The 22,428-nt window shown below is 42.7% G+C and overlaps 1 protein-coding gene across 2 annotated transcripts in view; it reads right to left on the bottom strand.

The window, feature by feature from the left end:
• Positions 1 to 1,041: 1,041 nt before the first annotated feature.
• Positions 1,042 to 22,428, bottom strand: part of MACROD2 (mono-ADP ribosylhydrolase 2) — an 842,329-nt gene continuing 820,942 nt past the window's right edge. The window contains exons 17-19 of one of the 2 annotated variants that reach the window (XM_039389846.1): positions 12,014 to 12,097; positions 6,609 to 6,677; positions 1,042 to 4,406 (exon numbers count right to left, since the gene is read on the bottom strand). In XM_039389846.1, the coding sequence (XP_039245780.1) occupies positions 6,616 to 6,677; positions 12,014 to 12,097 (146 nt within the window). In that variant the 3' untranslated portion in view covers positions 1,042 to 4,406; positions 6,609 to 6,615. Of the gene's footprint in view, positions 4,411 to 6,608; positions 6,678 to 12,013; positions 12,098 to 22,428 lie in introns of both variants that reach the window. The other variant, XM_027726087.2, reaches the window with a different exon arrangement.

The following is a 22,428-nucleotide window of genomic DNA, read 5'->3' as shown; positions in this document are numbered from 1 at the left end:
GCAGCCTCAAACACATGCCCTCCTTCATCCTCCAAACCCACGGAGGTTTTCTTCTTGACCTTGTGCTAGTTAAAAAGGGTGGGATGGACAGTACTTTCTCCTAGCTGAGAGAGTAATTTATTTTTCTCCCATTAAATATACACACCTTTGCAGCAGAAACAGGCCACAGTGTGGGGGAAAGTAGGTACCTCCTCTGCTGTACAGTGCTGGCAATACAGTGAAAACAGAGCTGAAGCCAAAGAGATGCTGTGTCACAGCTATTGAGGTATTTCTTACTCTCAGGTTGGCTTGCTGCTACTAAGACCATACTTGGGTCCTGCATCCAGCAAAACAGCAAACATTCCCCACTGCCATGCACTTCCTGTGCCTGGTCCTCTTCCATTAAGCAGCCCAGGGGTTGCATGCAAGGAAAAGTTAAATTTCAGGAAGGGAATTAATTTGTCGGAGAGCTTGGAACCCACAGAGCCAGCCCCCCACTTCAGTTATTGACAATTAAATCCTTGGCCTTGGACCACACTAAGGCAGGGTCAGTACACAGGTTTTCATCTAAACCGGTGTCATGTGAAGAAAAAAGCCACCTTTGTGATTTTTGCAGTATTTTCTACCTATCCATTTTTGAAATTAGTGATGGCAGAAAGGGCAGATAACATCTAGCATACGCAATTCTCTGTTATATAATGTCTCTGATTGCATGTTGTAGAATATTTTTTGACAGATGACAGATGCCTGGATTTAGTCCTGGTACAACTGCTGGGAGGGGTTTTATAACATCTTTGGGGCAGCGATGGGACCAACCACAAGACCTTTTCCCCTCTGAGCCATCAAATCCCCCTTCTTACCTTTTGCTGATGGTATCCAAAAACCCCCCTCGCCTGAAGATATCTGGCTCTCATGAGACTCTGCCATCAAGTGAATGATAAATTTAAATGAGGATCTGGCTGCACACACTGCACATCCAAACCAATATGTCTTTCACTGACAACCAAAGTGACTGCTGCTCCAACACAGTCAGGAGGGAATAAACACAGGAGAGGCATCACCTTGTCTTCAGGACAAGCTTTATTAACATTTTGCTTTAACATGGTGGTATGAAGGCATCAGTTCTTTAAGTTTTCCAACGCATGGCACAGACAAAAGAAAAAAGAACAAGATTCAGACAAATTCAGCATGTAAATGACAGAGTAACAGAAAAGGCATGTGCTAACCCATATAGCTGCTAGACCATCTATTAGAAGACATTTTGCAAGCAACAGTCTAGATTTCTTTGCATTGAAGTAAAAACATATTTTTTTTGGTCAAGAAAATTATCTTTTTTAATTTTTACATTTTTTTTAAACTTTATATTATATCACAAATGCCAGGGTAAGGCAAATCCTGGATGAATCATATGATAAAAATCCCTATTCCCCGAGAAAATAGATCCACATACTCTGTTACAGTTTGTAATTTTAAAAGCAAAGCTGGCATGCACTGCATATAGAGAAAATTTTTTTTTTAATACAATTTCATTCAAGTGCCTAAAGCAGAACAGTGTTAATTCACAGAGAGGCTTTCTCAGTGCTTTACAGAAAGATTGACAATTAGCTGCAGTGAACGCGTGACCCATTATTACAGACTATGTCTCAAGCATCGCCTTTGGATGTCTGCATGAAAGCAAACCCATTCATCATGGGAGCAGTCACCAGCCCGAGGAATATCGGCCTAATGGTAGGGATGAGCGCTTTCAGACACAGGAGAAACAACCATCAAGCAAGCCTCGTACTTTGAATGCAAACATCAGCACCCAAGGGCTGCTACTCCCTTTACGCCACCTATTGCAAACACATTTTGGATTTAAACCAAAGTCTTTGACATAAATCCCAGTGGGGTGATTCTCCATCTGATGCTTGCTCTTCTACAGAACCAGCTCCTTGCCTTTCTGCAGCTCCAGCAAGAACAACAGAGGGGCATGGGTGCAGCCTCGACTACTAGCGCAGCTGAGAACTCACACTGCCAAACTACACTCACTTTATGAGTTGTGAAAATCTCCAACAATTCAAACCAAAACCCACACGAAGAAAGACAGACACAGACATGGCTGCAAATTGTCCAGTAAGGACTTAATCAATTCTTATGTTTCCTTGCTTTACAGTTCACACTTTGCAGCCACATCCTTGGGTGAATGGTTTGTGGTTTCAAACACTCACTGCTGTCTGAGGACCAAGGTCAAATGAAAAGCACAATGAATTACTGTCAGGGGTTAGAGAGTGTCTAATGTAAAGCATCTTTGCAGTTACTTTTTTTCTTTAACTACCAGTCAGTCTTCACAAGGCATTTAAGGATTATTTGTCTCCTTCTGAACCATCACACCTCAACAGCCAGCCTCCTGTGGAGCTCTCCCTTTGGCTCCCGTGCTAAAACTGAGGCTAGCAATGGAAGAGAGACATCTGATAAGTGGCTAATGGCAGCTAACACCCCTGTTAATGTTGCCCAGGGGCAAGCACAATGGAAACAGGTACAGAACTATATTCAGGAGACTGGATACTCTTTTGACTGAAGTTACCGCAGTTATAGCATACTCCCAAGGTGTTTATCCATTTCTGACCCTCCTATTATGACAGCCTGTTTCAATCAAAATGACCCAGTATGGAAAATATACAGAAACATACAGGATGGATGCGCACCATGTAGAGGTACTGCCTGCAAGGTCTCCCACTGCAAGACTGATGAAAACCAGGAGAAGGAACCACAGGAAAAAAAGGTCCATGTCCCAAAAGACACGTTCTGTCAAGCACGACCCCAAGGATGGGAAAGAAAAGCAGCAGAACCGCCTCAAAGGGAACAAGGAATCCCTTCAAGGGTGCTCGGAAAGAACAAGGGCCAGAGTTAGCAAACTTAGCAAGATTATCAACCCAATTCAGAGGCTTACATCAGCTCATTTGCTCCTTCCACAGTTGATCCCAGAGTTATGTACTCAACACCAGGACAACCAGGTGATGAAGAAGCTCCTCGAGATCCTCTCTGGTGCCAGTGACAAACCAGGGGGTAAACAAACCCCTGGAGCCGGCACACAGAAATACTCTTCTGATTCCACCTCAATCAAACATGCTGGAGGTCCACAGAGAGGAAGAAATAGGGAGTTGCCTTTCTAGGGGCTGTACCGTCCTAGTGAAATCTGGGGTTTTTCTTGTTTTCTTTCTAATCCTTGTTTCTCCTTGACACCCTTTTGAATTGATGGCAGCCACCGACTGCCAAAGCCTGTGCTGGTGTGTTGGGGTCACATTTACACTTGACTCACTATTACACCAGCACATGGTTTATCACTACAACTACTCTAGCTGGCGTGAACCCAGATCACATGAGGATAGAGATACATCTTACCTCGTTTATTACTTTATTTTCCTTTTTTTTTTTTTCTGGCCATATTTTAAATACTTATTTTGGGATTCACGCATATTTTGGGTGAAGAAAAAAAACCACGGAATCAATTATTTTGCTTAAAATTATCAAATTAGAAGCAACTACTTTGCTCAAAATGATCAAATTATTCTTAGCAGCATTTTAAAATACATTTTGTAGCCCTGGACACGGGTTGTGTGTTCTTCCATCCGGTGTATTGTCCGTCAGTTTTGGTTACAGCACGGTTGGGAAATGTATGTGCAACCCTTTTGTTAGTTTTTTACAAATTTCAGCGCAGCATTTGCTGGCAGAACAATTGACATATGGTGAGACATTCTTATCCAAATAACTCTTAATTGCTTTAAAAAAAAAAAACAGAAAAAAAATCATGCATATGCAGTGGAAAATCTAATGAGGGCTCACACAAGGTACAGTGTGAAGCTGTTAAAGCTGAGAGCTGTATTTAAAGATGCCTCAAATGCAGAGTGTCTGCAGGCTTGAGGAAATGTCTGTTGCCTACCTGTACCCAAAGGTCATACTTATGGCCCTGGTTTTGGGGCATGCAGAACTAACCAGAAAAAAAAGCAGGACAGATTTGGGGTGCTGGCAGTTTGAGGCCACATGTGCTATTCACAGGTAGGGACATGGCACAGCATAGGTTGATCATGGGAAAGAAGATAAAGATGCTAGAAAAGGGGTGGGCCTGGAAACAGGTGACTGATGATATGATGCAGGAGGAAAAGAGACCCAATATAAGACAGGGACTCACAGTTCAGAAGAAACTGTTGTAATTGCAAGGATAACTGCAAAACATTGTTAGAACTGGGAAGTTATGATTCTTTCCAACAGGCTTACAGAACAAAATGCAATGAAGAACAAAGAGAAATTAAAGCAAAGAGTCATTCCCCCAAAGCTCCCTCCCTCCCAACCCGCGGAGCATCTCTGTGTGCTCTTTTCTGCCAAGAATGATGCTGTAGGATGTCAGCGCCTGCCCGTCGCGTTTCCTCGGGTCTCTCCTCTCCTGCATCCTTCCTTTGCCACAGCAGAGAAAAAAGAAGAGGAAAAAAGGCAAAATTTCAAATATCTGCACAGAACCCAGGTCCCATCTTTCCAGCACAAGTGCTTGCAGTTTCTGTCATAGAATCATAGAATCAGCCGGGTTGGAAGGGACCTCAGAGATCATCAAGTCCAACCCTTGATCCACTACCACTGCGATTACTAGACCATGGCACTAAGTGACACATCCAGTCTCTTTAAAAATCTCCAGGGATGGAGAATCCACTACTTCCCTGGGCAGCCCATTCCAATGTCTGACCACCCTCTCTGTAAATAAATTCTTTCTGATATCTAACCTAAACCTCCCCTGGCACAACTTGAGACCATGCCCTCTTGTCTTGCTGATAGTTGCCTGGGAAAAGAGACCAACCCTCACCTGGCTACAACCTCCTTTCAGGTAGTTTTTCATGTGTGTATGTGTCACATGGTTTATATATAACAACTAGTATTACTTGATGAGTATACTGACTGTGCTTACCAGGGTTTCTTGGTTTTCCATAGCACCTTGGTACCCAGGCTGATACTACAGATCCCCAGCTCTGGTGGGTGCTTTGGTGCTAAAAACAACACATTACACTGCTCAACATAGTAAGCAAAGGGATCTCCCTGGCTCCAAAAGACCCTTGTGAGATGCTCTGAAGTTTAACAGGCTGATCAATCCTCCCTGGGGACCCGCTCCTTGTAATTAAAACAGTGGTAGTGATTGATAGAGAACTGCAATGAATTCAGTGCCCGCTTTGAATCCTGTGCATCCCACTGCAATGCTGGGAGAGACATGGTGCACCTGGATTGGGTCCCTTTGCTTCAGAAAGCTGCCTGCAGAGGCAGGTCTTGCAGTGGAATTGAAGAGATTTATCAACTGACTGCTAATTTGTGAGCAAAAATGACTCCAGCCCCAAACATTCACACATACTCATTTCCATGGAAAAATGCAGCATAAAACACAGACTTCCTAAGAGCCACATGAAAGCTGTAATAATTGCCAAATATATTTTTTAAACTGAGGAAGGGTATTGACCTTACCATGTATTTTGAATAGTGAGGATTTCATTAGTTCCTCTTCTTTTTTTCGATTGAACAACGTATAACCACAAGCTAGAGGAGTTGTGGACACTGTATTTTAATGGTGAGGGTGCACCATCTGTTTTTACTTCAGTACTTTTTACCAGGGACCCCATCAGGACTATTTGTCACTCTGACAGTATGGCAGCACACTGCCTATATGCTGACAAGAACCAAGAGCCAGGCTCAGTAGTAAGACCTTGTATTTTAGATCTCTGTGATTTAAATCTCTGTGAACGGTTGCTGTCATTGTACAGCCTCTATATTTGCTCTTGTGCTACATGAAACCCCATTACAAGTGTAAACAGAGCATCCTGCTGTCAATGATATTGGTATTTCTCGGTAACCCAACAGCAAAGGAAGCGAAGTGCACTTAAAACTAGTTCTGAGGGAGAAATGGTAAATGCTTCTTTTAGCTGGGGATGAGTCTTGGGACGTTTTTCTTCCCACCAAATTATTCATTTTTGTCTAGGGGCAACACTGTTTATGCCTATGACAAACTGCCTCAACAACCACCACTGCCCGCTCCAGCCACAGCACTATCATTTACTGCACAAAGACAATAAAAGCTCTGAAAGGCAGCAGAGCTCTTTTCTGCTGCAACTCTCTGACTTTGCCTTGTTTTTCAGTGGTATTGCTACAAGTGACGTTAGGCATCGGAGAGCCAAGGGCAACAAACCCCTCGTGACGTGAACCTGTTGTTCCCAGAATACAGCTCGTACAGGACTGAGCTCGGTTCCAACCAGTATAAATTGCCTGTCATTTTCCTAAGCAATGCCAAAAATGGTTTGCTCAGTTACTCTTCTGTTCCTTATCTCAGTGCTGTCTTGCCTTCTGATGATCTAAGACCGTGCACTGTCTAAACCCATTACAGCTGCAGACTGCTGCTACTATAATATTTACTTGACAAATCAAGTCTACTGGCTATTTTCTTTTTTTGATGTAATATGGGCCATATCAGACAATTTCTTTTCCTTTGTATTCTGTTTTCCTCTTTTTTATTTTTTTATTTTTGGTAAATTCTATCTTTAATTAAGGTAATTTTTAAAGCAGGTTTTCAAACAGAAACTGACTGGAAAACGGGGGAGGAAAAATAGTCATGAAGGTCTTACCTGTTACTTAAGCTTTCCGCTCTGTTTCCATAGGATCATTTATACTTTCAACTTGACTATTCATTTCAGCTGAAAACAAAACAAGATGGTCATCAAACTCTGTTCATGATACTTAAGTTTAACACAGCTCAGGATCTCAATGACTCTGTCTCTGTAGGCCACAGGCAGAGACACAGGTATTGCCAAAGGGTGATTTAGAGTTTTGCTGGCTCGAGTGGTCTCGTGCCTCTGGTTCAAATATCCACAGACTTCTGACAAAGTTCCTGGCAGGACTCGGGGCTGAGCCACAGGCTCACAATGAATCATAGACTAATATAGGTTGGAAAAGACCTTTAAGATAATTGAGTCCAATCATAAACCCAACACTGTCAAGTCCCACTAGACCATGTCCCTAAACTGCAGCAGTCAGTCTGTGACCCTTTTGATATTGTATCAGCTACAGAGATGCTGCTTCCAGATGTTCCTGAACTGCAAATTTGCTGGCAGATTCAGAGGCAACATCACTACGAATAACAGTTTGCTAGTGTGCTATCCATTTACAAAAACGACCTTATTTTCATTTAAAATGACTTCAAAAGTGAGAAATAATTTAAATAGAAGGCTAAAACTCATTTCACCATGACCTTTGTAAAAAATATCTAAACTATGGCAGGTGTGATTGGTCATATTTAAGCTAAACATAAATACCTCAGCACCCACATTTTTAAGATTAGTCTCTAGTATTTGTTCTGCAATGAATCTGAATGAAGCCATTATATTAAGACCTCTTTTTCTGTCTTTAATCTTGCTTTGTGTTGTGGTATCAACTGCAGATTATGAGCCATTTGACATGGGTGACAGGGAAAACCCTCAAACCTGAGTGGGAGATTTGGAAACTAAGGGAAGATGGGAAAGGGGAGGGAAAAAAAGCCAAAAATCAATAACGATGCTACTTCCAGCCAGGCAGCACAATCTCTTTTCTGAATCAATAACATGTCAATACACCTGTTAGGGTTTTGATTAATTATTTGTAAATTATTCATCATCCATATGCAGAACAGATACTGTAATGGTTTCCTGGATGTATGTGATGAATAATAAGAAAAGTATCTGCTCCTGATTATGGAGCTCTGATGCATATCACAAAGTGGTGTTCTTTACCCACATTTGCATAGCAAAGACAGGATGCTTAATAAAAAAATCACTGAGGGAAGGCCGCTCCACACTGACAATGGCAGTCTCTCCCAGCCTCATTATGCTGGCCAGCTTCACTGGCTGGCTTTGCTGAAAATACCATCAGCCTTCACTCACATTTTACAGAGACCTCGTGCAAAATAAATTTGGATTTGAAACCTGTGGTTAGGCTCTCTCAGCACCCCAGATGAGCCTTTTCCCTAAGCTCGGCTCGTGGCATCAGCTCTGATAGGGACAGGAAGATCTAACTGAAGGATAAGGTTCTTCAGACCACTGAGTGAACCCCAGCAAAACATGTCACTATGAGGCCACCTACACAAACCTCCCTATTTAGCTGAAAATAGCAGAACAGTGAAGCACATACTGCAAAAGCAGAGCTGCCACCAAGTACGGTGGGGATGTGATTCACGGCCCTTGGTGTCTCCCAGCACAAGATCGTGTCAGAATGGCACCGTTAGCCCTGGGTGCACTACACTCAATCATATCCCAACTGAAAACTGGCCTTCTCCCAGCTAAACAAGGGTTTTAGAGGTGTTAAACTGGTAACTTGCTTTAGCAGTCTTGTGGCACCTCCCATAATAAGCTACATCAACCAGCAACTCAGCAAAGCACATGGAGTTCAAGGAGGTGCACATCTCCTAAATTCAGTTTTACCTGCACCTCCTTCTGCACCTTCACACAGGGCTTGGACATCTCTGTGCAATGGAAATGGACATTCCCTGTCTGCTTTCCCTTAAACTGTGGCCTGTTGGGGGCAAAATTAGCAGCTCTCAAATGATGACCAGGGAGGGATTTCCCCCAGAAAAACAAGTTTCCTGCAAGAGGAGAAGAAATAACCCAGCAAATAGTTCCCATCCATCACAGCAGTGCAGTTGCTGCTGACCAGGGGGATGTGCGTTGGCACTGCAGCATCCCTCCTCATCCCAGCAGGAAAGCTATGTGCTTAAAGGTCACCTAGCCAGGAGTCACAGCAGAGCATCTAAGTGGAGAAGACAGGCAAAAGGCAGACTAGAGAGCCAAGTTTAGAGTTGTCTGCGAGAGAGCAAGTGCATTTCCCCACCCCAGGACAGTATGCTGTAGAGCTGGATGGCACATAACATCCAAATATTACTGTTATTTGAGTAGGAGCTTGGTCAGACTCTTCCTTGCAAACATAGCCTATTCCTTCAGCCACTTCCTAAACAATGCACCCCTTTGCATCCACATAGTTATAGCACATTCAGCTATAACTCCAGATTTCTAGAAAGAAAACCATCAACCTCGACCCACTTGCACCTCTTTACTTGGTAGATAACTTGTTTCTGGGATATTACATCAACACCATAAATAAAAGCATGAGGGTGTTAGCTGTTGAGATTGTGCTTTTATATAGCTTTGGTGAATCATGTGGAGGTCAGGTTGCTGACAGTACATTCATTGGCACAAGCTTTTTAAAAAAAATGGGAAATTTCAGGTTTGACACTGCCCTCATCTTTTTCTTTTCTTCTATTGGGTCGGTCAGTCAGGATGCAGCTTTCCACAGGCTGGAAATACAAAAGGCAAATGAGCAACCTCATTGTGAAAGGAGTGAAGAGTTTGATCTGCCTAATACGAGTTGGAAGTGAAAACCACCTTAGTAATCTCCATAGCTTTGGTGGCAAAAATAAAAAAAGGAAAAAGAAGAATAGAAATAATAAAAAAAGGCTACTGTCAGGGAAACACCACCTAGGAAACCAATCACCAAAGCTGGGATTTGTCATCATTACAAAATACTAATCAGCAAATCTGTCCTGGGTACAAGAAATTTAATATCCAGAGTTCTCAGCTCTGGTGGCTGATGGAGACTGCAAGGAGAAACCTGTATCTGTATACATGTCCCTATCCCCCCTTGCACACACCCCCTCTGACAGCTTTCCTGATGGAGAATCACACCCAGCTTTCAAATAACAGTCATTTCTGAAACGTATCACTATCATGGCCCTGCCCACCGGATGAACCAATACTGAGATCCACCTAAGCTGTCTAAACTCTCTGCCTTTCTAAAGCATATTTTGCTGTGCCATGGTACATGAAATTAAACCACAAAAGCTGGGCTGCCAAGGGTGACCCAGTGATAGATGCTTGTGCTTTCAGCTGTGAAGCAGTGAGCTCTTCTGGGGCGGAATGAAGCAGACCGGAGAAAAAACAGGCAATTTACATGAAAATTACTGTCAAAGGGAATGAGTTTGATCTTTCCTCTGTTCTTCTTTAAAACATGCAATATATGCCCACAAGAAAAAACACCCTGTAATGTAATCCTAATAGCAACTTAAGCTGTATAGAAACAAAGACTTCCTTGACTAGAGAAGTACTTTTCTGCAGCCTTAGCAAACACCCTTTTCCTGTCCTTTCATTTAACTTTGAAAGTTCAAAGAAAAGGAAGTTATGAGTCATATGTAAAAGACCATACAAGATAAGGAAGATTCAGAACAGAGAAACCTATCAAGATCCTCATTTCAGAAGCTGCCACCTGATCCAGCTGTGCTTCCCTACAGCACAGTTAAAACAGCTAGGGGATCATTTTTTCTTTCCAGACAGAAATCCCTTAAGAGATTCCTTCGGTAAATTTGGATTTGTTTTCACTAAGTAACCCAGACTATTGAAGGGATTCACAATTTAAATATTTTAATGTGACTATGACTTTTTACTTTGTTTGTTCAAAGGATGAGGAGAGAAGGCTGCTTTGGCTTTATTCTGCACATCTACTAGGAATAGCATAATCTCTAGTAAAGAAAAAATTCATTATGCACGCTTGCTTTTCCTGTGCTTGCAAAAAACTTCCCTACAGGCCAGTATCTAAATCAGTCACCAATTCAAATGCTGCAGCACAATCTGACATCAGAGAAAGGAAATCAGCATCAGATTCTCTGTGTAACTAATAGCAAAAAAAATATATAATTGGTTTGTCTTTGAGATGTAAAAAAGTGTGCCTTGAATTTATATTATATCAGTGCTGAAGAGGCTAAAGAAAGAGTTAAAAAACAGCCTTCACTACAGAGAGGAGTCCATGGAAATAAAGTGAGTATTGGACGCCCAATCCCAAACCAACTGCTGTTTGGATCAATAAAAAAGACCCTTTGTGTAAGAACCAACAAACCCCTGTATGTACCTCTTCTATGCTACAATAGCTGATCTAGAGGAGGGATAAAAGGTCTGCCTCACCGAAACCTAAGTACCAGGATGCTGATTTCATCCATTATTTCTTACACATACGATGAGCCAAGAAGGACAAAGTTTTTTTGTTTACAAGGATGGTTTTTTGTTTACAAGTATTGCAGAGCTTGAGCAGCTTCCTGCTACTCAGCCCTTGCCAGGATTTGCCCCACAGTTGGGTCATTGGGGTCACTGAGGTCAAAGTCAAAAGAATTTAATTTCCAAGTCAGGATATTTGGGCTTATAATGTCCAAAAACCTGACTGGAACTGCTGTTAGATCAATGAAACTGTGATTGCTTTATAAATGTCCTAGGGAGAGAACTTCCACCTGCTATCAGATGAGCTACACATGAATGCTGAAGAAGGAGGAAGGGGAATCAGCTCTGAGATAGAATGAGGCCAACAGACAAATTCAGAGTGGATATACAGCCAACACTTTCCCCTTGATGGAGTTGGGCATGAGCACAGAAATTTTCAGAAATATCTTCTGACTCCTGTATGAAACTCCCCATATATTGGCCAATTTGATATCAAAACCAAAATTACAGTGGGTCTAAAATACTACTCAGTTAAAAGGCAGGCAGAGTGAACACATAAACCCAGCCAACTCACAAAGCAGGGCTACGGCACTGAAAGGTACTGCCATAAGACTCCCAAGACAGTAGAGATGGTGTAAACTCTTGAGAAGAATCAGTTGAAGAGATTATAAATCTAATTCCCATTTTTTAGGGGGAAGCATACAAACAAAGCCCAGAAAAGCAGGCTATGCATCCACTTCAGGACAATTCACAGAATCATAGAATGGTTTGGGCTGGAAAGAACTTTAAAGACCATATAGTTCTAACTCCCCTTCACCAGACCAGGTTGCTCAGAGCCTCATCCAACTTGGCCTTGAACATTTCCAAGGATGGGGCATCCACAGCTTCTCTGGGCAACCTGTTCCACTGTCCCACCACCCTCAGAGAGAACAATTTCTTACTAATATCTAATGTAAACCTGACCTCTGTCAGTTTAAAGCCATTACCCTAAAAAATGAATCTAAAATATTAAAAAAACATACCATCCTTATTTGAAATGGCTGCTGCTTCACTTGCGAGGTCAATTTTCATAGGCTCCACAGAAGTTTCCTCTTGCCCTTGCATCCCTATAAGACAAGCCAAAGAAGCAGAAAAATCAACATTTACAGCACCCAATTAATGTATAATTCTCAGGTTCCATGTGCCTGTTTTTTTTTCCCTTTCTTCTCGCATGCTCTTACCTTTTTATACTCCACTGCTGTATAGTGGCACCCATTAGGGAAGACGACAGAGGATATAGGGGGAGGAACACGGTTTGAAAATAATTGCCTGAATATTTGTAGCAATTCATGCTCTTTTCTAACTGGGATTGTTAAAACCACATCACGGCGCGTGCTCCTGCCTCCCCGCCATTCTTTTCTCATCACTTTTGAAGAATCCCTTCTGCTTATAAAATGCAATATACGACAGGGACCTAATCACACTTATGAAGTTTCTCTAGCTAGCAGAAAAACAAATAAATACAGTGAGAGTTCAAATACACGGGGTAGTCAGACACAAACTAGAATCTGAATGTAGGAAAATGTATTTTATCACTGTAACTCAACATTTTTATCTCTTCTGCCTCAGGCTTGTCTGGAAGCTTAGATTCAATCTCCTAACAATATCTGAAATGGAAAAAAAAAAAAAGTGGGTTTGCTGTTTTGTACAGAGTTCTCCCAATAGTCTGCTATTTCAAGTGCTTAAGAAGCCAATTTTTAGTTGAATTTTGTCAGGCTACTTCTCCACTTTTGTGGCTGCTGTAAAGCCTGTTGCACCTATCCTGCAGTTGAACTACAGGATATGTCAGGTGACTGGTCTCTAAGTGATCCAGGCATTTGGGTGGTTATTATGAGACAGCTAAGTGCAGTAAGGACTCACACATTTCAAAAATGTTTTATTCTTAAACTGAAATAATTTACCTCTTCAGCAACAGTGATGAAACATTCATCATCCCTCAAACACCTCCTTCCCCTTTCTGTGTAAGCCTGAAGTGGGGTTTTTAAGTGCACTGGAGTGCACTACATTTATTTTGTACATAAAAAATGTATCTATCACTGATATTGTCAGCCAGTTTTCCTTATAATTGTATCTGCAAGCAAATAGAGTGTCATGGAGATTTCAGTTTCCTCTGTGCTCACTGTGATGGCAGTGCTATTCTCACTGGCAACTTCCAGCACACTACCTATAGAATCACATAATCATGGAATTATTAAGGTAGGAAAAGACCTCTAAGATTGAGTCCAATTGTTAACCCAGCACTGCAAAGTCCACCACTAAATCATGTCCTCCTGTACCACATCCACTTACCTTTGAAACAACTCCAGGGATGGTGATTCCACCACTTCCCTGGGCAGTCTATTTATTCCAATCCCTGACCTATGGTCATACCAAGCATCAAAATGCTAAAACAGTGACCCAGCACATACAGAAACCAACAAAAAATAGGCACCAGAAAGCTCAATTAGAGAACTCAGTGAGCATGGGGGTTGGAAGGCTTTACAGTGATGGAAATGTTACCCATCATTTTAACAGACCTTACTTCTCATGCAAAATCTTTCAGTGGATCGTCGTATCACCACTTCACCTCTTCCTCACTGGTTTACAATCATCTCCCCGTAGAAACAAACAAAATGCCTGTAAACATCTGTGACTGAGAACCCTGCATGTCAGTCAATGCCTGAGATGGCCCCTTTGCAGATGCATCAAACTCCTGATGCATCTCCAGGGAATTCAGGAGAGTGAGTGTGGTTTTCTCCTGAGGTTTCTTAGGCACCAACACGCCCAAGCTTTCCCAGCGCTTGTCCTGGGAAAAGTGTTCTTTTTGGCTCATACAAAGGATAAACCCAGGTCACCCCAACACAAAAGCATGTATATACGGCAGGAATCTGTCAAGTACGAGGTTGAGCAGGTATGTTCAAAATCCCTCCCTGACTTCTCCTAGCAAAATCAATATGAAATTTGAGGGGACCATGTATCAAGGAAGATACACCGACATTTAGGTTGTGCTACATTTTAATTAGCTGGGGGAAGCAGCTCTAGGAAAAATAAAATTTTGAAAAATCACAGAACCATAGAATGGTTTGGGTTGGGAGGGACCTTAAAGATTATCTAGCTTCAGCCTCCCTCCTATGGGCAGGGACACCTTCCATCAGATAAGAGTGCTCAAAGCCCCATTCAACCTGGACAGGAACACTACCAGGGATGGGGCATCCACAGCTTCTCAGGGCAACCTGTTCCAGTGCCTTACCACCTTCTGAATAAAGAATTTCTTCCTAATATCCAACCTAATCCTACTCTCTTTCAGTTTAAAGTCATCCCCCTTGACTTATTGACTGTCCCTCCATGAGTGCAGCCTGCAGTGGATGCAGTCCTTCCCATCAAGACACTCCGATGTCTTATGTAGGGATTTGGGATCCCTGCTAAAAACCAACATGCTCCGACTGGCAGCTGATGCCTCTGAATCTGACTTTGCCCCCTCTGAACCACTGTCTGTTACCCAAAGAAAGCAGATAGGACATGATAGGTTATGTCTTGGCTCCCAGTTTCTCCTGTTGTCAGTGCCTGAAGATGCCCACGTGAAGTTCCCAAGCCTTATCCCAAGGTCTCCCATTAACTAGCTGGCACGCCTGGCTTCACCACACTGCCAAAAGGTTTCTCACTTTCCATTTTGGAAATCTCTCATGCAGCTGACAGGTGCAAAGGATTATTGGCACAGGGCTAGGTGATGACAGAGGCTAATTAAAGAGATGGTGTTTTGTGGACACATGTGCATGTGTAAATGTGTGCACATGTGCTAACTTGGGCTTTGTCCTAATTATTATGTTCCATTTGCAGGGATGAAATCAGGTGGTGGGGTGGGAGGAGGCAGCTCTAGAGAGAGGCTGAGAAGAGTAACAACAGCATCAGCAATTCTGCAAAATTACTTTTTCAGAGGTGTAAAGTCAAATATTGTGAGAAGAGTTGCTTTTGTTCTGCTTTTTCACCTTCTTTCCAAGTTTGAAGTGCTGATTCCCCATCCCTTCTAGGAGGGGGATCATTGCAGTATTAGTGTTTTTTTAGACTGCAAGTTGATTGTTGTATATTGTCAGCAAGAAAATGATAGTGGGAAACGACGTTTAGGGACAAACAAGGCAGAAGGTATTTTAAACCTTTACAAAGCTGAGCAGCACTGCAAACCTTGGGAGGAGGCTTGAAAATGATACTGTCCCATTTTCAGGAAGATTTACAAATTCAGTTAATATAAATCTTAATTTCTCTCCTCACTGTTATTGTGGGAGGGAGACAGGAACATTCACCATACTGCCATGCATGTGGAAAGGGTATTATCCAAAAAAGCTTCTCCCCCGCTGTGCAGTCAATCTGAGTGCCGCACTGAAATGAGCCCATTTCACATAAACAGCGGAACTTGATCAATACCAGGACCGCCTTGACAACCAATTTATTCCTGGGGCCTCTCCCTTGTTTTGATTGCTTCAGGTTAGAGCACAAACAAGTGAAAGATTTCAGGTCTCCGCGCAGGAGCTGAGAGTTCCCAAAGGGTAGGGAGCCCGGGAGATACCACTTTCAATTTCAATTCCCATTTCCAATTGCACTCCTGCCAGAGCTCATTACCTGAACCCTTTGCCGACTGGTTACACAACCGGCCCAGTGCTAAGAAAAAAAAGGCTGCTGGCACAGGCAAGGGGGGCTCCCAGCCTTTTCAAATGTATAAGACAAGTGTATACCAGGAAGATAGAAATCTCTGTATTGTTATTTCATCTTTTTATTTTATTTTTTTTCCCCTTATAGTCACAATCTGTCAGTAGGTCCACGCACTTAGAGCTAATACATTACTTTCTCTACAGAAATGTGATTTTTTCCCCCTCTAGATTCATGACCGATTCACAAAACTAACAGAAGATGTGGTAGATGTTGGTACCTTAGCATCAATTTTAGAAGTGTCCAAGTCCAGAGGTCAGACATCCCTGATAAATCCTAACAAGTAAAAAGTATAACCCTTGTCCTCCTCATCATCCTCCTCCTCCCTTCGCACAAGGTTTACATCCATTTCAAGCAATAAAAGCAGGTAACTATGCAGGCTTAGAAGCTGTAACACAGAGCAATCCATAAAACTCATTTTTACCTGATCATCAGTAAGGCTTTGCTGTGTACTGAAGAGCACCTCTGTAATCAGAAGAGAGAGGCAGACTCCTCTCCCAGGTAATTCAAAGCAGAATCCCAATATAGTCTCCCTAGAATCGATGAATCATTCCTGGAAGGTGCTGTACTGAGTTTCTGCCCTGGGCTGCCCACCTTAAGGGAGTTTATTTCTATTTGATGACTGTTAAGGGGGGTTCTCTTGGCAGAGCCCAGCCTTTGAGACCAGCCTTGGCACTGGGCATGGGTAAGGGATTGTCAAGTGGGCTCTGAAACAGGAATCTAGATTCCTATTATTAGTTTCTGCCCTCTTATAAGGTCATAGACTAGCTTTAAGACAAACAGGAAAACAAATTTTATGTGTGTGAGTTCCGTCAGTGCAGTCACACAACACCAAGACAACTTAAATCTTAAAAAATTCCCAAATTTTAGAAGTCTTGCAGTAAGTGGGAAATTCGGGCCCTAAGACCATTCTGGATATTTGAGGAAGAAAAAGGTTATCAATACTCCAACAATCGAGAAAACTACTATTTTTACAGGCAAAATGGCAAGGCCATTATTCCCATAACATGTCTGCCCAGCAATTTTGGGTGTTGCCTCAAGAATTTCAACAAAATATTATCCTGCCCATGGACAATTTTCAACCAGAGGAAATTCATTAGTTGCAAATTATTCGTGGAGTAGTTGCTTCTACTCATGTTATATACTTTGAAAAAAATCACCTCTGTCATTATGCAACATGAAAACCACATTACAGCTATTCTGAGCAATCCAGATTTCCCTGATTCATACCCACTGAATAAAATTTATTATTTTGAGTTCAGCTGCAGATATGCTTCCCCTAATTGGAAGACTCTGAGAGATGGAGGCTTGTTAAAATCCAAATTTCTCTGTTTAAAATTTGAAGGCACTATTTTTCAGCTGCAGCAGCAACAACAACAACAAAAAAAACCAAAAAAGCTCTTCTGACCCACAGCTGCATTGTCTTATCTGTCAAAACCAGTTCCATTTTTCTTGCTCTGCAAATAGCCAGAGCTGTTTTTTTCTTTCTTTCCAGTCATTTCATTGTAGCTCTTCGCTAATGTGACTGTCAAGCCCTCATGTACTTTGTTTACTGCTGTATTTTAGTAGCATTATAAATGCTGCCTCACTTAGAGACTGAAGCTGTCTGTGATATAAGGGTTCTGTCTGACTCCTGTCCGACACCTCCATCTGGGATGACCGACCCTTTTAACCAGACCAGATTCTACCACATCAAAGGTTTCTGCTCTCTTCTTGTATGCTCTATGCAAAACCACCCAACCTGCTGCTCTCAGGGATGTAAGAAAAAACCCAGCAATCACTGTCCACCTGTACTTTGTTGTGTTTGAGCTGGAGGGCAGTTTTCCCCCTTGTTATCCTTTTGCAATGCACAGGCTGAGCACACCAGCTCTGAACCTGCAGGAAGGGCACTGTCACAATGGTGCCTCCTGCTACTCAGCCCAGCTTAGTTAACAACAAACATCTCCATCTGTTAAACCAGGAATATCCCACCTTGATCAACCACCACCCTCCCCCCAGCAATTAGGCACCACAGAGATGAAAGAACACTCAAGGATGCAGATTTCAGAGCAGGGTGTGCTGGCCTGGGCACCAGCTTTTGATGGGCTTTTGAAGGCACTGGGTGAGCATCATTCCTTCATGCCACACGTGGGCTGTCAGGATTCACCTTGCAGCTCCTTCATTGTTAAATGGAGTGTTTACCCTCCCTTTTGGCATTTTGGCTTTGTCTCCCAGAGTAACCCAGCACGATGAATCTCCCCATCCCTCCAGTGCAGCGTGTATCAGCTCAGCTCTCTGTGTTTGTGCACGCAACTGTACCTAAAGGCACCGTGCTGCTCCCAGCCACTGTTATTTCCAGCTCATGCTGAACTGCAATTTTTTTTTAACGTGATTTAAAAGTGTCTAAGATCCGCTTATCCCTATCCCCTTCCAGCCCTTTATTAAACATACTGTTAGTAAATCTCATTATGCCTCCTTTTTCCCCAAAGGTGGGAATGGGAGGGTAGTGAGGATTGTCACTCAGCAATATGGTCCATAAGAGCCATACAAATTGGGCGTATCTAGAATCACTAATGCCCATCAGGAGCTCTTTGTGTCTTTTGTCTCTCTGTAACAACAGGATAAACCTGCACGCAGCAGGCTCTTGATGAATACAAGGGCACATCGTTTTAAGAAAAGCCTTTTTGATTTTTTTTTTTTTTTTTATTATTCTGGAAAAGGCTTAGATGTGTAAAAGGCCATGTTGCTGTTTTCCAGACACTCTTTCTGTGAAAACCTCTCATCAGAGAAGAAGCCTGCAGCATGAAATGTCTGAAATGGAGCACCCAGGAGCTTTCATCTCATCCCTCAATTGCTGGCTGTTAACACAACTAAAATGTTGCCTGGTTGTACTCAAACTAGTAGATCACCTGTCCTGAATGGCTTCCAAAGCACTTGTGCTCCATCCCTGCCTACAGCTAAGGCAGAGAGCATGCTCAGCAGCATGATGAGAAGTGAAGGGTTTCTGAATGAACAGAAATGGTATGATTATTTACCTCTCTTTCCCATTCTGTCATTTTTCCTGCCATTTATGAAACTTATCAGTGATTTGGTTCAGTTCCTGAGCCTAAAAAACCGTGTAGGTGTGAGGAATTGCAGCACTAGGGGACTCTTATGTGTAAGCCTCAGGACATCTCCAGGTTTCCTAAGGCTCACCTTTCACCCAAGGGAATGATGCTGGGCATTCATAAATGTTTTCTAAACTCTGTGGTCATGGGACCCGGCCTTCTGAACGACTGCTGGCTGCCAGAATGATCCCTGCACCTCCACTCCCATCACAACATCACATTCACACACTCACCATGCTCATTACCAAGTACCTGGTACCACAGCAGCTCTCTCCAGCTGTCCTCAAATAGCAGCTTTAATTCTCCTTTGCACCACTAATCTGTGGTGAGGATTCTTGCCTTTAATTTTGAAGAACCGATGCAGGAGCCCAATGGCTTTAATAGGCCTTTCTTTCCCTTGGGTCAACCCACTGAAAACATGAACAACTTAATAGCTCGTGCTGCCACTAGATTTTCCATCAGCACATACCGTGCCCCTATTCCATTTCAATCTTGCATCCACTGTATTTTCCTAGCACTTCAAATGATCTTGAGGGAACTGCAGAAAAGCAATAGACTGTGAAAGCAAAGAGGTCCTGGATCTCCCAAGCAGGACAGATTTGTCAAAATGTCACACTCTTTGTTTCAAAAACGGGAAAGAAACTTTCCTTTCTATTCCAAAGAAGTCACTCCAAACCTAAGAGACCGTGCTAGTCGTCAGCCGTGAGCAGCTGCACAAGAACGAGATGGGTGCTGGGACTGAGCAGGAACAATACTTATAAATGATACTATAAGGAAAAAATGGGGAAGGAGAGGGGAAGAAACTGAGAGGTCACAAATAGCAAATTGCCCAAGAGTTGGAAGTTAGAAAAGTTCCTTTCAGACAAGCACAGTCATCTTTCACAGAGTCCACACTCCATCTGACCAGGCCAAAAGGATGCTTTGCCCGAGCTTCTGATAATGTACAGACAGGTCTGCACACCCTTCTGGCTGCAACTATTTATTTCTGGGGTCACTGCTTCTGAAAGAGGTTACTGCTGAGCCAAAGAGTAGCCTTGGAAAATATTTTGCTCAACTCTTTTTCAAGGAGACTATTGCCAAGTATATGAAGAATGAGCTTCAAAGTAGCAGAGGTGTATGGATCTACCTGAAAGGCAGTAACAATATACAGTGTGGGAGAAAGATTCTTCCCTGTTATTTAACCAAAGACCCCAACCTAAATTTTGCAGCTTAAAATAAAACATGATATTTACAACAAGGACAGGCACATGAAGTTCAGCAAAGTTCTGGGAATGGATAGGAATAGGTACACTGTAATTTTCAAACATTTTAAGATATAAGGATACAATAGCTAGCATGGAAAATAAAAATTAATTAAAAAACCCAAAACAAATAAAAACCACCACAAACCTCAATAAAATTTGGATATAATAAAATTTTGAACATAAAACACATTCAACTGAAATGTCTTGCTCTTTGGAAAGAGCACTTGGCTTTCTGAAGGCTCATCACAAACAGAGACCAAGCACTCTGTTTTAATTTTAGAAAACTGTTAGCTTCTTAAAACCAAGCTGAACATCGCATCACAGAATTACAGAATCATTAAGGTTGGAAGAAACCTTCAAGATCATCTAGTCCAACTGTCCAACCAGGACCACCATAATCACCCCTAAATGATATCCCCAACTGCCATATCCAGACCCCTCTTGAACACTTCCAGAGACAGTGACTTTACTACCTCCCTGGGCAACTTATTCCAATGCCTAACCACTCTTTCAGTGAAAATTTTTTTCGAATATCTAATCTGAACCTCCCCTGGCCCAACTTAAGGCCATTTCATCTTGTCCTTTCACTTGGGATAGGGTAGAAGAGACTGAACTCCCACCTCACTACAACCTCCTTTTAGGTAGGTGGTCCTCCCCTGAACCTCCTTTACTCCAAGCTAAACAACCCTTGTTCCCTCAGCTGTACCTCATAGGATCAGACCCTTCATCAGCTTCGTTGCCCTTCTCTGGACTCGCTCCAGCACCTCAATACCCTTTTTGAAGTGAAACTCAGCTGCTTGTAAAGAAGCAGTAATTGGCAGCACTCAATAACAAAGACCTTACAGATGATCCCTATCACATCTTTTTCCCCTACCAAGACACATGTTCAGTAATGATCATTTTTCAAAAACAATTAAAGAAATGTACTCGTTTATTTTTTTTTAACTGAACCCTGCTCCGACTCCTTTGAAGTCAGCTGTAAAATATGGTGATAAACACAAATCTGCTCTAAAGGACTCATTTTGCTACAGAGTTCCTCACCTGTTCCAGTTCTTATGGCTGATTTTTGGATCTGGATGGTGACTCATCAAAATAGAACAGATGCTTAAATGAAACACACACAGAGGCACACTTGTGTGTATGTATGTGTGTTCAAGGGCAGTAAGCAATTTTTCATAAATAAATGGCTGGGAGTCACTTTCCCTCTGTAAAGAAGGGAATAGCTGAGTGATGGATGGTGATGCTGGATGTGTTACCCAAGGCAGTGCTTCCCACTCTGCTCCAGAAGCACCACGTGCCCCGTGGAGAGAAGCCATGGCTGAAATCTGGCTCCTGGAGAATCGTGTGGCTTTTGCTGTCAGAAGATGTCATTAATGCTGATTGCTGCCCCCATTTCTCCGGTGAAAGCCTGGCATCCTCCTCCACAGCAGTGAGCCAGCCCACACCAGCCAGCCCCAAAGGAATGGGAGGGAAAGCAAACATATTGTAAGTGCTGTATTACCTCCTAAGCGTGGATGCCATTTTTAATTTCTGCTGATAACTGGATGAATATAAGAGCAAAATTTTACAACGATGATGTGGAGTGAGATGTTCCCCCAGCAAATAACAGGATTACATCAGAGCAAGAGGTGCTCTAACCTCCAGTTGCTCTATGCCAGCAGGGAATAACTACATTCTCCTCTGAACACAGACGGTACATAAGTAAGCCATGAGAGGACCAAAATCATAAGTAGTGATTTGAATCACCAAACCAAGTGTGGTGAGGCACTGGCAGAGGTTGCCCAGAGAAGCTGTGGATGCCCCATCTCTGGAAGTGTTCAAGGTCAGGTTGGATGGGGCTCCGAGCAACCTGGTCTAGTGGAAGGTGTGCCTGCCCATGGCAGAGGAGTTGGAATTAGACGGTCATTAAGGGCCCTTCCAACCCAAACCACTCTGTGATCACAGCCCTTCCAGAGGGAATAACATGACACATATTCCCAAGAGATAAGCCTAAAAGAACAACTTAGATACTACAGAGGGCATTTCAGCTCTGTGGTGAAATCATGCTCTTCCACCCATTTTAGAGCCATGTCTCAAGAATCAGATTTTACCACTGACATTTTGGGGAGTGAGGGAGGCGCAAAGCGTAGCAGTGATAGAATAGCTTGTGTTTAACACTTGAAACACCCACCTGTCCTCCTGACACTCATCTCCTCACATGAAGCCAAGAGCATTTTCAAAACACTGAAAAGTACAACGTGTGAGTTGCTTTAGAATAAAGAATCCACCAGCCTGGGTGTTAACATCTGCACCACAGGTATGTATCACCACATGATGACGGGCTTGGCCAGTATTTCCTGGCAAGGCTAAAGACTGGATTTAGATTAGCAAATCAGTGAGGTTTATTTG

Source organism: Pipra filicauda, unplaced genomic scaffold (genome assembly GCF_003945595.2).
Source record: "Pipra filicauda isolate LSUMZ 115617 unplaced genomic scaffold, ASM394559v2 scaffold77_size3566232_pilon, whole genome shotgun sequence".
NCBI classification, from domain to species: Eukaryota; Metazoa; Chordata; class Aves; order Passeriformes; family Pipridae; genus Pipra; species Pipra filicauda.
The sequence above is the reverse complement of the archived record's forward strand: the minus strand, read 5'-3'. Positions and strand labels throughout refer to the sequence as shown.